At 53.7% G+C, this 16,595-nt stretch overlaps 2 protein-coding genes across 8 annotated transcripts in view; one reads left to right on the forward strand and one right to left on the reverse strand.

The window, feature by feature from the left end:
* The window catches only part of LIG1 (DNA ligase 1), a 34,819-nt gene extending 18,854 nt beyond the window's left edge, over nt 1–15,965 (reverse strand). For 3 of the 7 annotated variants that reach the window (XM_040634238.1, XM_040634237.1, XM_040634231.1), the window contains exons 1-10: nt 15,828–15,965; nt 11,383–11,455; nt 9,471–9,560; nt 8,650–8,785; nt 6,574–6,700; nt 3,732–3,827; nt 2,018–2,110; nt 994–1,113; nt 754–829; nt 43–123 (exon numbers count right to left, since the gene is read on the reverse strand). In XM_040634238.1, coding sequence (XP_040490172.1) covers nt 43–123; nt 754–829; nt 994–1,113; nt 2,018–2,110; nt 3,732–3,827; nt 6,574–6,700; nt 8,650–8,785; nt 9,471–9,560; nt 11,383–11,399 — 836 coding nt within the window. In that variant the 5' untranslated portion in view covers nt 11,400–11,455; nt 15,828–15,965. Of the gene's footprint in view, nt 1–42; nt 124–753; nt 830–993; nt 1,114–2,017; nt 2,111–3,731; nt 3,828–6,573; nt 6,701–8,649; nt 8,786–9,470; nt 9,561–11,382; nt 11,456–12,176; nt 12,512–15,827 lie in introns of those variants that run through there. The other 4 variants (XM_040634236.1, XM_040634235.1, XM_040634234.1 and 1 more) reach the window with 4 other exon arrangements.
* Nucleotides 15,966–16,092: 127 nt separating this feature from the next.
* The window catches only part of ZSWIM9 (zinc finger SWIM-type containing 9), a 19,651-nt gene continuing 19,148 nt past the window's right edge, over nt 16,093–16,595 (forward strand). The window contains exon 1 of the mRNA XM_040634239.1: nt 16,093–16,301. Coding sequence (XP_040490173.1) covers nt 16,093–16,301 — 209 coding nt within the window. The remainder of the gene's footprint in view (nt 16,302–16,595) is intronic.

The following is a 16,595-nucleotide window of genomic DNA, read 5'->3' on the forward strand; positions in this document are numbered from 1 at the left end:
GGGGGGGGGGGGGGGGTCAGTCAGGGGCAGGGGGAGCCTCACTTCTGGCCTGGCTTCCAGCACGCGTCGTCGATGGGATGGTAGTTGTTCTTGGCAGGATTGTAGCTGGAGGGGTCCAGGGGTCTGTGGAGGCAACAGGGAGATCAGACACCTGGGTCAAAGGGAAGCCATTCCTCCAGCTAATATTTTGTGAGCACCTACTATGTGCTAGAAACTGCTCTAGGTATGCGGGCACAGAAGGGAATGAAAACAGAGCCGGCGAACCTAGAGCTCCCATTCTAGCCGGAGAGTCAGGGAAAAAAAACCCAAAAAACATAGAAACAAATAATTTTGATAAAAATTTCCAAAACCAAAATAAAAGCAAGCTGGGGGAAGGCAGGATGGAAGGTGCCACTTCGGAGGAAAGGCTGGGGAAGGAGACAGTGGGGCAGAATGACACGAGGAGTGAGCAGAGTGGGTATCAGGGAGAAGAGCACTCCAGGCCGCGGGAACCGCAAGGGCAAAGGCCCTGAGGCAGATGCACGTGACATGTTTGAGGAATGGAAACTGGGGTCTCACAAAAATGACATTAAGAATCCCCCAAAACGCTATCATTAGAATAATTAACCGCAACCACAGACTGTTAAAGCTGAAAGAATTTTTGGCAGTCATCGGTCTCATCGTTAAGAGGAATCAAATCGGGAGAATCTGGACACACCGCAGGCCTTCCCTTAGCGCCCTGTCCTCTTCACTCGACAGCCGACTCGGACTCACCCCTTGGTCTCCTCCTGTCTTGCCGCGCCAGGTCCTTCCTCTTTCCCTTCTTTCTTGGTTGCCGGTTTCCGGGGGGCTGGGAACGAAGTCAGGAGACTGTGGGCCCTCCTCCTGAGAGCCCCCACCGGCCCGTGAAGCCAGGAGACAGGGGTCAGACCTTCCACGGGGCGGGGCATGCTCTGGGGAAAGGCCCGCCTGCCTCCTCCCCGTGGCTGGAGCTGAGGGGCGGCACACACTCACCGAAGAAGCTGCTGACCGGCTTGGGAGCTCTGGCGGGCGGCTTGGCTGGGTCCTCCTCCCGAGCCTGCTGCTTCTCGGCCACCTCAGGCTCCGAGGCGCCGTCTGGCGGGGGCTCTGCTGCTAAAGCGAGAGACATCGGTTGGGGACGCCGACTTTCAACCCGAGACTTCCCTGGTCACCCAAGGTCGTTGTGACTCCACAGACGGAAAACACCCTCAGTTCCGCCCCTTTCCTTTCCACGGGTGTGTTTTGAGCCTCTTGGGCCTGACGCCTTTCCGTGAGGACTAGCAGAATTCTCTCTAGTGTTCGGCCTGAGACTGGAGACTTTACAGACAGTGGTAAAAAGAAATCTCAGCCCGCTCAGAAGAAAACGTTCCCACTTCCCTGGCAACTGCAGAAAATCGAATACGATCCGCATCCTCAAAATGTCCCCACGCTGCTGTTTCGCACACAGGAGTCTCACGGATACCCGGCTGTCGGGCTTGTTCTCGGGCCTGTGAGGGTAACTAGAACCTCAAAAACCCCGCAACTCAGCCGGGCTGTCGAACTTCATAAACTACCCTCAGTCGGCAACATTTGGTACCTGTGATTTCTCCAAGATACAAATATTTTGTTGGAGGATGACTGGCTCTTTCTTCTTTTCTCATGTGGGGAAATTTTTAACTATAAAAACAACGATGAAAATAAAACCTCTGATTCCCCTAGAATTCGCACTGCAACAATACATTTGAGTCTTATTTAAAATTAACTGGCCTCAGGGAGGCGCCCGAGGGGCTCAGTTAGTGAAGCGTCTGCCTTCAGCTCAGGTCATGATCCCAGGGTCCTGGGATCGAGCCCCGCATCTGGCTCCCTGCTCAGCGGGGAGCCTGCTTCTCCCTCTGCACCTCACCCAGCCTGTGTTCTCTCTCTCTCTCTCTCTCAAATAAGTAAAAATCTTTTAAAAAATAAAACTAAATTAACTGGCCTCGGAAGACATCCAACCCAAAATCAGAGAGCCGGGGTCGCCGGGGGACTAGAAACTCACGGGAGGTCTCAGGGGGCGTCATGGGCCGGTCCCCTTCTGCTTCTTTCTTCTGGGTCACTTCAGGCTCTGTGAGGCTCTCCGGTGAGGTCTCAGCTTTGGATGACAGAAAAGTCAGATGGCAAAAAAAAAAAAAAAAAAGAATCACTCTGACCCCCAGGGACATTTCAACTCCTGAGACTTTCTGCCCCCATTTGCTCCTGTGCCAACTGAACAGGTCTGTAAAGCGATGGGAGGTGTGAGCCCGCTGCTGCAGCCCCAAGCACGGCAGGGTCTCCGACAGATTCCAAACCCTGTGTTCGCTCGCCTAGGCAGCCAGAAATGAACACAGACGGCCAGTATCTTCTTATCAACGTCTAGAATTATTCACCGCAAGATACAACCGTAAAGAGTTCTAAACGCACATGATAACTTGATATAGGTAAAAATGAAAAATGTTCTAAACTGAAAAAAAAAAATCATACCTCTAGGGTAACAATAAAAACTGTGTAAGTGAACTTGAGAAAAACCAAGAAGCTACCTGGCCCTCCCACAGCCCCAGACACTGAAGGCTGGATACTGACTAAAAGTTGCCAATAGGAAGTCACATCAGCCCCGGGGAAGGCGAGCCTAATGAAGTCCTTCTATTAAACAAACATCGACAGTGCCAAAGGCTGCACAGGGACCCGGAATGACCAATGGGTCAGATCTTTGCGGCAGCATTTCCCACCAACGTGGGAAAACCGCGGGCTAGTTTCCGGGTCCAGGGAAAAATGGTGCCCTCTGCTGGCCACGGCAGGAACTACTAGCTCGAGGGATTTCAGATTTCAGTATCCTTAGCCCTCCAGCCTTGCAATTCCTGACATTACCTTTCTTTCTTTTTTTTTTTTTTTTTAAGGTTTTATTTATTTGACAGAGATAGAGACAGCCAGCGAGAGAGGGAACACAAGCAAGGGGAGTGGGAGAGGAAGAAGCAGGCTCCCAGCAGAGGAGCCTGATGTGGGGCCCGATCCCATAACGCCGGGATCACGCCCTGAGCCGAAGGCAGACGCTTAACGACTGAGCCACCCAGGCGCCCCTGACATTACCTTTCTGCAAAGCTGGGCTTTTCTAGGTTGTTGTGATCAAAATTTCGCACTGCACAAAAACCAACGTGGAACGGGCAACGAGGGATTCCACAGTTTGGGCAATTGTGCAGAGGGCAGGCCACATCCTAGTCAGTAACTAATCGTGACTCTTTTAAGGATGAAACAAAAAAGAGTACTTTTCCTTTCAACAGACATGCGCTGTTTTCTCAAATGCCCAAGTTTCTAGAACATCAACTGTTGTCTGTAGGTGGTGGCCTGGGGGTGCCATCAACAATTTACTAAGACACCAAGGGTGCTGTTGAGAGGCTGGGGATCTCTGCCTTCTGGTTACATTTCTAAGGGAAAAGAAGTCGTGGAGAGGAAAACGTTTTCCATCAACACAACAGGAAAACAGAGGATAAAAACGGGAAACCGCATATGAATGAATCCTAAATTAAAGTGGCCCAAATGAATGCATTTCAAAATGCTCTCGTAACCCAAATGCCCGTGTGGTGTGTGGAGTTCTGACGGCCACATGCGGATTCAGGGCCACAGGCATCAGGTCGGGGATCCTAACAGCCTGGCCTCTGGGGGTGGCCCCCACCCTTCCAGATTCTCCGCCACGCACCCTCCAACTCTCTCTCTCCCCATCCGTCCTCCTGGTGCCTCACCTTCTTCCTCCTTCTTCCTCTTGGCCTCTCTGTCCTCTTCCTTGCCCTGCTCCTCCAGGACATCCTGTATTGTCCTCTTAGGAAGCTGCTTCCGAGCTGGGAAGACAAGAGGCTCGGTGTGACTGGCCTCGTGGGCCCATCTGCCCCCCACCCCAGTAAGCTCAGGCCACTCGGTGATGGGGCCCCCTGAGAAGGCTCCGGGACCCCCCTTCTGCTCCAGGTGCGCCTCATCCTTCAAGCTCCGCTGCTTCCTGGCTGTGTGACCCTGAACAGGTTACTTAATCTCTCTGTGCTTCGGTCTCCCGTGTGTGTGAATGGAAACAATCCCTGAGCGTAAGTGATGCTGTGACGCGCTTGGCCCAGTACGACTCCAGCAGCTGCCCTCAGGGCCCCATCTGCACCCCTAGGATCTGCCATTGGCGCGTGTTCTGGATGGCTTCTCCCGGCCTTCAGAAGTCCACGAGTGACAGGGAAGCAACAGGCCCTGACAGGAGCCCCTGTTCATGACTTATGGGAGCTGGCACATAAACGCAGTAGCCGCCCTGAACACCCATCTTCTGCGGGCTGTGCCCCCTTCCCCGAATCACTCACCGTCCGTGTTCTCTGAACTCTCAAAGAAACGCCCTGTGTCTGAACACTTGTTTCAGAGCTTCAGAGACTGCTTCTAGAAGATTCTAAGCAAGATGCTCATGCCTGGTGAGGAGCTCCCTGAGAGCCCTTTTATTGTCACTGGTCACCTTCCCGCTGGTCTCCTGGACCGGTGGTTCCCTCGCACAGTCGCAGAGGGATCTACTATCAGCTGCTGCTGGCGCTGTCGTCCCCCCACCCCCTCCTGGCTCAGAAAGCCATCCACGTCTCCCCGCTCCCCATTCCAGAAGCAAGGCTTCTGGGAGCTGCTGCTGTGCTACCTCACCTCTCTCCAGCTGACCCTCTGACTCTTCCCAAGCCACGTAACCCTCACTCTCCAGCACCGCTGAACTCCTACTGTTCCCGCACACACCTCCGGGCCCTGGTGCGTGCTGTTCAGGGGCCCCCGGGACAGAGGGCAGAGGTCCTTTCCTCTAAAAAGAACTCCCTGACACCCCCAGCCCATCTCAGGGTCAGCGCTGAGCTTCCAGCACGCCCTGGGCCACTTAGCTATTGCAAGACGATCCCCACCCCCACCCCCGGGTCCAGCAGCCCTCCTGTGGCGCCCCAGCATCCCCAGGATAAAGCCCGGGCTCTGGCCTAGCATGCGGGGCCCTGTGGGAGCCAGCCCCGCCCTCCTGTCTGCACCGCACACCGTCCTCAAACTCGCCCTGCTCCCCAAATTGCATCCGACCCTCCAGAAACATGCCAGTGTATGCGACCCCCTCATTGCCGCGCGATTCCTTCCCCGAGGCCTCTGCGGGCTGCTCGAGGCTGCACCGCTTCCCGCCGCCCCTCCTCAGCCCGGTCAGCACTACCCCATCTCCCAAGACGCAGCTCGGGCGTCACCCGCACTGCGCTGCCTCAGTTCTGAGCTCCTACAGTTCTGAGCCCTGTTGCCGCTTGTGACTCCTTTTCTACTTTTTTTTTTAATTAAAAAACTTAAAGTTTTTTTATGCAAGTGTAATTAACATACAGTCTATTAGTTTCAGCCATACTGTTTTTCTTTTTTTTTTTTTTTAAGATTTTAAGTAACCTCTATACCCAACGTGGAGTTCGAACTCGTGACCCGGAGATCGAGAGTCGCACGTTGTACCAACTGAGACAGCCAGGCTCCCCCAGGTGTGCTAGTTCTATCAGCACCACCCGATGGAACTATGTGGTGAGCCAGGTACCTGACCTTAACCTTGCCAGTATTTACATTGAGAAAAGGAAAAAAATCCAGATACACTTCGTTTTAATAATATAGCTTATGTAACTCAACATATCCAAAAATACTACGTCTCCAATGTGTTGTGTTTTCAGTGTTAAAATAATTAACATTCTCTTTTCCGTGCTAAGTCTTCAAAGTCCCACGTACTTTAGCACGTCTCAACTGGGTGTTAAGTTTTCCTCAGAAATAGCTGATCTGTGTTTAGATGTCACAGAATTTACAGCTGAAGAAAATTTATGCACCCGAGTTATCCTAAACATGCCTGAAAGTCTTCGGTAACTCCATCCGGCATCAGCTTGCACACTTAAATTTAATGAAAATGATGCAGCCCTGAAAATTCAGTCCCTCGGTCGCACCTGCCACATCCGTCACCCAGCATTATGTGAGGGTCTCTCACCTGTGCCTCCCCACCCTGTACAAAGCATTCCCGATCCCCCAGGGGACAGAGGTGCCATTCCTCAGGCTGGCTTTCCGTGGACCTTCTCCAGGGTCCCCAACCCTGTGCACTAAGCACCAACACACCAAGCCGTCAATGCCTTCTCGATGCCTACCGCCTTCTGCCACTAACCCCCTTCCCTGCTCACTCTTTCTTGTCCTTCAGGGCTTGGCTGGGTGGATCTCTCTTCCACAAGTCGCCCTCTTCCTGTGCTCCCAGTGCACTGTGCTGCCTCCCTGACGGCACGTACCCACAGTTACAATAACCAACGCTTCCTGAGCGCTCACGATGGGCCGGGCCCAGGTCCAAGCACTTTCTGCGTATTTCCTCATAGTCTCTGTATGATAAATGCTGTCATTACTGTCGTCTCTGTTTTATAGAGAAAGCAATCGAAGCTCAGAGAAGGTAAGTCATTTACCCAAGGTCACACAGCCAGTGGATGGTGAAGCCATGCTCTCAACCACAGCGCTAAGATCAGAGCTGTCACGAGGATGGCCGCCTGGCGCAGAAATCCTCATGCGGATAAAGACAGGCAAGGGACAGGGCAGGGGCCTGTGTGTCCTCACCTGTGCGCCGCTTGGGGATCCCTGATGGGGAGATGTCCACAGGAGAGGTGTTGGAGAGGGAAGGGCTGCTCTCGGGAAATGTGGCAGGGCTGGGAGGGGAGACTTGTGGAGAGCCCGGGGCAGGCTTCTGGAAAGCAAGAAAGAGCAATTGTAGAGTGAGGGGAGGATGAAGGGGCCACTCCTTGACCTTTTCTAAACAGTTGGGAGTAGAGAGTTCTCCGTCCCAGTTCAGGGCTCCTCCTCTCTTACCTGGGCCTTACCCTCCTTTCCCTCCTGTGGAGTTTCATGGTGCCAGACTCCCCCCATCATGGATGACAATAACAACTCTCTTTTTTCTAAAGTAACATAACCTTTGATTTTAGCTAGGCATATGATGGCCCAACTGAAAACCGCTTTTCACCACCTCCCCTGCAGCTAGGTGTGGCCAGGAGCCTGAGAACCACACTTCTCAGCCTTCCTTGCAGCTAGGAGTGGCCAGGAGCCTGAGAACTACACTTCCCAGCCTCCCTTGCAGCTAGGTGTAGCCAGGATCCTGAGAACTACACTTCCCAGCCTCCCTTGCAGCTAGGTGTAGCCAGGAGCCTAACACCTACCCTTCCCAGCCTCCCTTGCAGGGAGGCATGGCCAGGAGCCTCACTTCTACATAAGGAATACAAGGGAAAATGATGTACACTTCCTGTGGAATGTCTTGCTCTTCTCACGGGCTGAATATGGACATTCATTTGGACAAGGGCATCTAGGGATAAAAGTAAGGGTACAGAAGCAGCCTGCGTCTCTGACACCGAGACAATGCCATACTAATCCTGGACGTTTCATGATCATTAGAGAGAGAAATAAATTCCTACCTTGTTTAAGCCCGTTATTTGTATCTTGGTTCCAATCCCTAACTCATCTCACAGGGCCCTCTGCCAGTTATTAAGTGACTCCCCCTCAGCTCCAAGCCTACCCTGTCCACTCTCCCTCATGATGCTCAGACTCTGAAAACCCCTTTCCAGCCTGGCAGGAAGCGCTGTGCCAGGCAACGCCATAACACGGCACAAGGGGGGGCCTGCGCCAGCCGGATCCAATTTACAGCATTTCCAACGCTCACAGCGTCTGCGACGTGATGCCTCATGGACGCCGGCACTCTCTGCCCAGGGCCCCTGCCTCAAAGATCTGACCAGGGCCTCAGGGCACCACGTGTAAGCTCAGAGACCCCGGCACCCACTAGCCAGCACCTGAAGGTCTGACCGTCAGCTCCACAGCTCCCAGGGCGGTAGCTGCCCCGACAGTGGCTACCCCCAGGACGCCTTCGAATTCTCTTTCCAGCCCTGCAGTGACCCGGTTGCAAACTGCATACCTAGTTGATAATTCTTTGTATTAGACTCTCTCTGCTCAAATCGCTCATGGGGTTTCTCTCTCCTATTCGGACCCTGATGGATACAGGCCCCAAAGGGATGCTGTGAAGGCTGCCCAGGACCGAAAGCTGCCCCTGTCCCTCTCCTGCTCAAAACCATTCCACGGATCCCTAGCAGCCACAGGACAGAGTCCAAGCTCCTCAGGACGGCCCCTCCTAGTTCCTGGAACCTGAATGTATTCTGTTATGTAGCAAAGGGCAATTAAGGCCGCAGAGGGAATTGAGGTCACCAATCAGCTGCCCATTGGGTGACGTTTGAGCAAGGGAAGGAAGTAAGCCAACGTCTCTGGAAAAGACGAAAAGCCCTCTGACAACAGGAGACCGGATGTGTTTTTGAGCCCTGATTCTGGGTCATGCGTTATTCTCAGATCCATAGATGAACTGACTCCTTTCCTGTTCCCAGTCACCCCGAGCGGTAGGTGCTCCCGGGAGCGGTAGGTGCTCCCGGGAGCTGTATGTCCCAGGTGAGCACAAGGCCAGGAGCCTGCTCAGGCCACGGGGCGCAGGTGGAGTCAGAACCGCGCAGACCAGGCCGTCCGTCTGCTCCAGGGCACGACTGCTCAACCCTTCCACCTCCTGGGGCACGAGCGCCCCTGAGAGGCTGTGCTACACTCAGTGCCGGAGGCTGAGGGGAATGATGGCTTCTTCCAGTAACAGTGGGCAGGCTGGTGGGGACCTACCTGGCCTTTGGAGGGCGTGAGGGCTTCATCTTCCTCCTCCCCTTCACTGCTCAGGACCCGGGCCACTTTGCGCCCTGGCCTCTTCACTGGAGAATCGTTCTCAGGCACCTCTCCATTCCGCTCCTTCAGTGCTACCCTGGAAGGTGGGGAAATGGGGGTGTTCCGGCAGGCAGAGAGTGGGTCCTTCCCAGAATGGTCCAGCCCCTCCACTGGGTTTCATTCCCTTCCTTTTCTTTCAAGCATTCCATGAGCTTTGTCCAGGCGCCTCCTTGGCATATACTCTTAATCATCCATCCACCCGCAGCATCCACGTTTCTGGAGGCCTCTCATGTGCTCACCTACTCCATGACAAGCAATGGTGAGGAGCAGATGGAGCCCCTACTGAGAGCAGAGAATAGCCTCCAATATCCATTTGGAGACCCTCTCTTTTTCAGTCATACCGGCCCCTGAAATTTAGCTAGGTCTGTGGCCTCTCAGCTAGAGACCATTCTTCCCGGCCTCCCCTGCAGCTGGGTACAGCCATGCGCGGGGTCCTGACCAAGAGGAAGAAAGGGATATGACTGACGCATGCAACTCGCTCCTGGCTGCTTGCCCACAGGTTGTCTTACTCCTGGAACTTGGACTTGCCAACCCGCTTTGCCAATGCCGAGGCCCTGGATCCAGCTGTGCCTGAAGCTGAACCTGTGCCTATGGACTTCCCAGTTACTGAAAATTCCCTTTGGGACTCCCAGACATTCTGAGCTGGGTTTGACACACTTACAGCCAAGACAGTCCTGACTTATAAAGGAACAAATTCACCAATTCCTCGCCCCATCACATACTTTGGAGGTGGTTCGGTCTCTCTGACGCTGTTGGAGGTCTCCTTCTCTGGTTTTTTCACTTTGCCCTCCTTCTTGGGGTAGAAAAATGACCTGGAGGAGCACAGAGGAGGGGGAACACGGGAATGATAACAGCACGAAGAATCAGCTAAGCACTTCCTATGTGCCAGGGCCTCTCCCAGGCCCTAGGGATTCGGTGGAGACAAAGACACCAACTCCCCACCCCCAATGGGTTGACACTCAGTAGAAGAGGCAACTGTTATGTCACTGAATAGAAAAGTCAGGAGATGTGAAGTGCTCTGGAAAAGATCGATAAAGCAAAGCATCAGCTCTCCACTTGAGACTGGCTGGACCGAGTGCTGGTTTCCAGAGAACTGAGTACTGAGGAGGGACCACGGAAGGGTAAGGCAGAGAGGCCTTGCCCACACCCTCCAGACCAAGTGAGGAAGGTCAGCATCACTGGTGATGTCCCGGGGATGTCTGCACCCCAACGACGGGAGGACGAGAGGCTACCTCGCTCCGCTGCCTGTGACCCCGGTCTAGGTATGAGAACAACATCAGATACATCGGGGGACTGTCTGCAGGTATCCTGACAAACGAAGTCTGAGAAACTGTCACCCAGAGTGACACCAGAGGGAACTGGGGGGCGGAGGGCATGATAACTGCATGCAACACAGTATTCCGAATTGGATCCTGGGAACAGAGAAGAGCATTAGTGGATAAACCGGGCCAATCGGAATAAAGCGTGGAGTGTAGTTAACAGGAACGTACCAATGCTGGTCCCTCACTGTGACCAACAGGCCACACGACGTCAACGGTGAAAGCCGGGTGCCAGGTACCCAGGAACAGGCTCTACTATCGGTACAACTTTTCTGTACGTCTAAAACCGTCCCAAAATTAACACTGAATGTAAGGTCAGTGAGTCAATCAACTGATCAAGCCAAGCCAAGCCAGGGGCAGAAAGCTATCAGAGCTGCTCTCAGCCCAGGAGAGACTAGGCCCAGACTCGTCATCACATGAGAAACATGCAGCCTGCGATCTGTGACCTCCCACATCTCTTTGGGGGTGGAGGGCATGTCCAGGTCTGGGTCAGTCTAGAATCCATCCCCTCCTTCCAGGAGCAGCCCCTCCATTTTCCTATCCGGATGCCCCCTCGCATTCCCAATGAAAGGGTTTTTTTTTTGTTTTTTTGTTTTTTTAAGATTTTATTTATTTATTTGACAGATACAGCCAGTGAGGGAGAGAACACAAGCAGGGAGAGTGGGAGAGGAAGAAGTAGACTCCCAGCAGAGGAGCCTGATGTGGGGCTCGATCCCAGAATGCCGGGATCATGCCCTGAGCCGAAGGCAGACGCTTAACGACTGTGCCACCCAGGCGCCCCCCCAACGAAAGGGTTTTGACAACTGGGTCCAACCCAGCCCGACGCCATTAATTCTGGACAGCTTCAACTACACAAGCCACGTAATTCCCTGTCTTGTTTTCCTGAAGCCAGCTTGCGTGAGGACAGGGTTTCCCACCCTGGACACTAGTGATGTGTCAGGCCACACCGTTTGTTGAGGGGGGCTGTCCCCGTGCACTGAAGGTATTAAGCAGCAGCCACGCCTGGCCCTTATCCAGTAGACGCTAATCACAAGCCCCTTTCTTCCCCCAGCTGTGACAACCAAAAACGTCTCCAGACACAGCCAGATGTCCCCTGGGGGGGCCAAACCACCGACCGCGAACCACTGGATCAGCGCTTCCAAACGTCCAGCTAAAAAATTCTGGTTACATTACTCATCCTCCAGATCCCATGCCCCGTTTTCTGCACTGCTCGACTCCCAGAAATTCCAGTTTGGAGACTAACTTGGGTTCTTCCAAGAAAAAGCAAAGAAGCAGAGAACTCAGAGCGTGTAGGACGGGGGAGCCGGGTGCTTACATGATACTACGCTGCATGATGAGTCAGGATTCTCCCTTCCCCTCTCCTCTTCCTCTTCTCCAGCCAGCTGCTCCTGAAACAGAAATCCAGATCCTTGGTGAGACGACTGGTTGTGCACAGACCAAAACACGTAACCTTCCTTCTTTCAGAAAGAAAAAAAAAACACCCACAAAATCAGAAATATGAGTGACCCCACCGACAAGAAACTCCCGTTTTTATGGACCAAACTGATTTATTTGCTGGCGAGATTTATGAGTGAAGAGAAAGTTCCAAGTCAGAACAAGAGAAGAAGACCCCTTGATCACATGGAGCCCGCCCTTCATCCAATATGAAGACACACTGAAGACCTACAGGTATTTTTTTTCCAGTCTTGTTTGGGGTTTTTTGGGGAGGAGTTAAGTTTTAAGATTAGCAAACAACTGGGGCGCCTGGGTGGCTCAGCTGGTTAAACATCTGCCTTTGGCTCATGATCCTGGGGTCCTGGGATCAAGCCCCGCATCAGGCTCCCTGCTCAGGGGGGAGTCTGCCTCTCCCTCTCCCTCCGCTCCCCCTGCTTGTGCTTTCTCTCTCAAAAAAGCAAATTAAAAATCTTAAAAAAAAAAAAGAAGAGGTTAGTAAAAACCTGTTTTTAGGTGATTACATAATACCCTAAAACCCTGAGATGCGGCAGTCCATTCAATTATACCCACGGGTGTAGACGAAGCAGCTGCTAAGCGGCTTCTAAGGCATATTCTCAACAGAAACGAGGGGCAAAAACAGCACGCAGAGAACACCAATCTCAGAAAGTTACGTACCCTACGCGTCCATTTCCGTAACATTCTCCAAATGACAAAACTTAGGATGGGGAAGCGATTGGGGTGGTCAGAGCTTCGGGACAAAAGGTGGGGGGGGGCTATAAAGGGGCGGCACCGTGAGAGCCTTTGTGAAGACCGATCTGTTCCAGATATCCTGACTGCGGTGGTGGTTACAGAGATCTATACGCGGGTTCAAACTCTGCACACACACACAGCTGGACCAGCTCTGTGGTCTCGCTCACGGTCCTGTCCAACACCAACTTCCTGGTTTTGATACTGGGCTACGGTTACATAAGATGTCACCACCGGGGGAAGATAGGTGTACTATTTTTATAACTTCCGGCAAGTCTATGTAATCCTTTCAAAATAAAAAGTAAAAAAAAAAAAAAAACCCAGAATGAAGACATTCTCTAGGTACTGATACGGAAAGATGTTCTAGGTATCTTAAGTAACATTTTAAACAGTAATAATAAATTAAAAAGGAGGCAGAACGGCATACATAATATGCCGAATAGAAACTCTGGAAGGATCATCAAGAAACCAACAGGGGTGGTCGGGGGTGGGTGGGGGGGCTCATGAGGTGACTGGGAGTAGGGCTGTGAACCAGGCCTGTCACTGCACACCTCCAATCCGATTTTATTTTAAACCCCACATATTTCTTACCCATTCAATTAAAAAAAAAAAAAACACAGTAAATCTGGACCCCATATAACTGTTCAAATTTTATGATCCAGTCTCCTACTCTCTTCCTCCAGGCTCCCTATGGGGAGCGCCCTCCCCGACCGCCAGCAGCCGGTCCCCTCCTGCCCAGCTCTGAGCACTGGATAGATGTCCGGAAGCCTCCTTGGGCACCTGCTGGAAGAGACCCTCCATTTCCTGACCTCCTGTGGTGGTTAACTGGTCCTTCTCTTCTCACGCACATGTTCTCCTGATTATGTCACAGTCCATCTTTCCAATCGGACTGCGAGCTCTGGAGCCATGGGACTGTGCCTGGTTCCCTCCCATCTCCTCCAAAAATGATTTCCCAAACTTCAGACATTCTCCATACCACCTTTGAAATTTCAAAGGTATCTATGTAAAACCTGGATTTTTTTCACCTACTATTTTTTCTGTAAAAAAAAAAAAAAATCAACTTTATGAACTGGGGTGTTTACTAGGGACCAGGCACTGCCCCCCCAGAGACCACCCACCATCAACCAGCTCTCAGCATCCCCCCGCTCCGGGCGCAGGTCCGGCTACCGCCACCCCCAGCCTGCGGAACTAACCCCTCGCTCTTTTCCTCCCCAGCAGCTATTGCAACTGGACCTTCTAAATTAGAATTTGCCTCACTCTCTAGAGTAGAGTTTCTAACCCAATTTTCTGCATGATAGAAACGTTCTATACCTGCAGAGTCCAAAAAGGTCACTCTATCCATACGTGGCTTCAAGCATTTGAAATGCAGCCAGTACCACTGAGGAGCTGAGATTTTCATGTTTCTTGGGAGCTTAAATTTAAATCTCTACATAGGGCCAGCTGCTAGTCTATTAAGCAGTGCGGGGCTAAAATGTTGAGTTCCAAAAAGATAAGGATTTTGTCCATTTTGCTCAGCGATATGGCCACAGGACCGAAAACTGGTACTGAATGCATTGGCCCATATGTATTTCTTTATTTAAAAATCAGGGTAACGGGGTGCCTGGGTGGCACAGTGGTTAAGCATCTGCCTTCGGCTCAGGGCGTGATCCTGGCGTTATGGGACCGAGCCCCACATCAGGCTCCTCTGCTATAAGCCTGCTTCTTCCTCTCCCACTCCCCCTGCTTGTGTTCCCTCTCTCACTGGCTGTCTCTATCTCTGTCAAATAAATAAATAAAATCTTAAAAAAAAAATAAAAAAATAAAAAAAACAAAAATCAGGGTAACAGGGGTGCCTGGGTGGCAAAGTCAGGTGAGCTGCCAACTCTTGGTTCCGGCTCGGGTCGTGATCTCAGAGTCATGAGAAAGAGCCCCGTGTCAGGTCCGCACTGGGTGTGGAGCCTGCTTGGGACTCTCCCTCTCCCTCTGCCCTGCCTCCCTCTCAAATAAATACAACTTTTTTTTTTTTTTTAAATCAGGGTAACAAAAACATCCTTACTAATGAATTCAGGGTTCATAAGTAGGATCTTTCCAAAGCCGCGGGCCATGTGACAAGGAGCACGATATGAACGGGTCTTGAAGCAGTTTGACAACGATCAGCCAAAAGGCTCAAGTCTTTCTTCTCGTTAATAAAAGCTCACATTTCCTGACCTGTTTGTTCCCCTGACCACCCTCCACCCGTGGAAAGTGTTTTACACTGCTCCCCTAAATATGCTACTCTGTCTCATTCTCTGAAGCTCAGAACAGCTCAGCCTCCCCCAAAAGACAATGAGGAGGCTGGGACAGGAGAAGGAAAGTGAGTGGTTCAGGGCCACACAACCAGCCAGTGGTGGATCCCAGAAACACAGAGTGCCCATTCTAAGAGCCAGCTGGGATTGTGCATAAAATATTCCAGCCTGCTCCCAGACCTACTGAATCAGAAGCTCTCAGGATAGAAGGGGGGGATCTGCAGGCCTAGCAAGCTCCTCGGGATCCTAAGATAAGATGAAATCAAGGAGATCTTACTTAAACCCCACTGGCCTTTCCCTCATGCCTCCCTGAGGCGAATAGATTGGAGATTCAAACGGGGTGAAATGCAGATGGAGGCCAAGAAGTGATGTGTCCTTAATCCCATTTCCTGCTGTCTCTCCTCAATAAGTCCCCTTGGCTTTCAGATGCCAGCCCCCCTTTCCAAATGCTCATCTCTTCTCCCAGCCAAGTGCACCCGCCCCCCCTTGCCTTACCCTTCAAGACTACTCCTCACCTAAGCACATCAATATCCTTCTCTCTCCCCTCCCCAAGTTCCTCTGGTCTTCCCTCCACCCCTTAGGGCAACAATAAGGCGAGACCTATGAGTTACTCTCTCCAGGGCCCCCTCCTTTCCCAAGCCTTGGCCTCCCCGCGGCGTGGTCCAACCCTACCTCCGCTCCGCCCCCCTCATCAGGCATCCACAAAGCCAGACCTCTCCTTATACAGAAGAGTCCCAACCTTTCCTAAGGTCTTGGCCTAGACCTGGACCAGACCACTGACCTCTCTCTGCCCCGCCTCCGTCCAGCGGGATCCTCCCCTCAACATCTTCTAAAGCCGACCCCACTTCTCGCTCTCTTTGAACCTTTTCCCGGCCCCGCCTCCTAGCGTCCGGCCCTGCCCACCAACAAACTTTCGCCCGTCCCCACCCTTTTCCAGGTGGGCCAGTCTTCCCGAACTTCCAATTTCCGATGGCCCCCCCAACCGAGTCTCCCCCCCCGGGCCCCGCCCATCGAGCTTCCGTGACCACGCCCCTCGTGGTATGCCCCGCCTCCCAGGCCTCTCCTCAAACCCTGTCGGGTCCTACAGACTCTGGTCCTCGTCTACTCTACCTGGCCCTCTCCCTCCGGCGGACGCCCCCGCGTGCCCCGCAGCGACCCGCCGCCGGCGCTCTCCCTTCCCTGCCGCGCTCTCGGCCTCCTGAGCGTCCCCCACGCCCGCTCCTCTGCAGCCGACCGACCCGGCGGAGCCGAGGGCACGGAGCGTAGGACACGCGCGCCGCCCCCCAGTCTCCCAGCCCCACGTCGGCGGCCCCACCTGCCTCTCGCCGGCCTCGCGCGCCGCTGTCCTACGCGTCACACCCGGAACCACTCGACGCCCGACTGCAGTCCTCAATTCGCGCCACGGAATTCGCGCGCAGACTTTGGCGGGCGGGGGCGGGGCCGTATCGAGGGGCGGGGCCCGGGTGTCGTCCGCGCCGCCGCTGCCTCCCGGAGGACGCTGGGAGCTGTAGTTTCCCGGACGGGAGGCTACTAGAAAAGGGGTGAAGTAGGGTGAGCCCTCCCGCAGAGCACGATGGGAAATGGTCCGCGCCTTCCCTCGCTCTGGGTGGGCGGGTGTAGCTGCGGGTCCGAGAAGTGACTGGCGGGGAAAGAGGGAGATTCGGTGGAAGCCGCTGCGCGAGGCACGGCGGGAAGAGAGGCGGGAGGCCGCGCGGGGCATTACGGGAGCAAGGGCCGGGCCTGGCCTCGGCGCGGAGCATTGTGGGAGGTGGACGCCGCTCCGGGGCGGGTAGGTGAGTGGGGAGGGGCGGGAAGGGTGCACATCTGGGGGAGGGGAGAGGCACAGCTGGGTGGGACAGCGGAGATGGGAGGGCCCGCGGCAGGAGGGGCTGGGAGGGCTTGGGGAGACGGAAACGGGTTGGGAGGGGCTGCACGAGGGAGGGGGAGGCGCAGCTGGACGCGGGGGAGCATCTGGGGTGATGAAGCCCATCTGAGGACGAGGGGCCATGTCTAGGACCAGAATGCACATCTGGGAGTACGATAGCTGCAAATGGGAGGAGGGCGCTACAGCTGGACTGGGGGG

This window comes from Ursus maritimus, unplaced genomic scaffold (genome assembly GCF_017311325.1).
Source record: "Ursus maritimus isolate PB19 unplaced genomic scaffold, ASM1731132v1 scaffold_19, whole genome shotgun sequence".
NCBI classification, from domain to species: domain Eukaryota; kingdom Metazoa; phylum Chordata; class Mammalia; order Carnivora; family Ursidae; genus Ursus; species Ursus maritimus.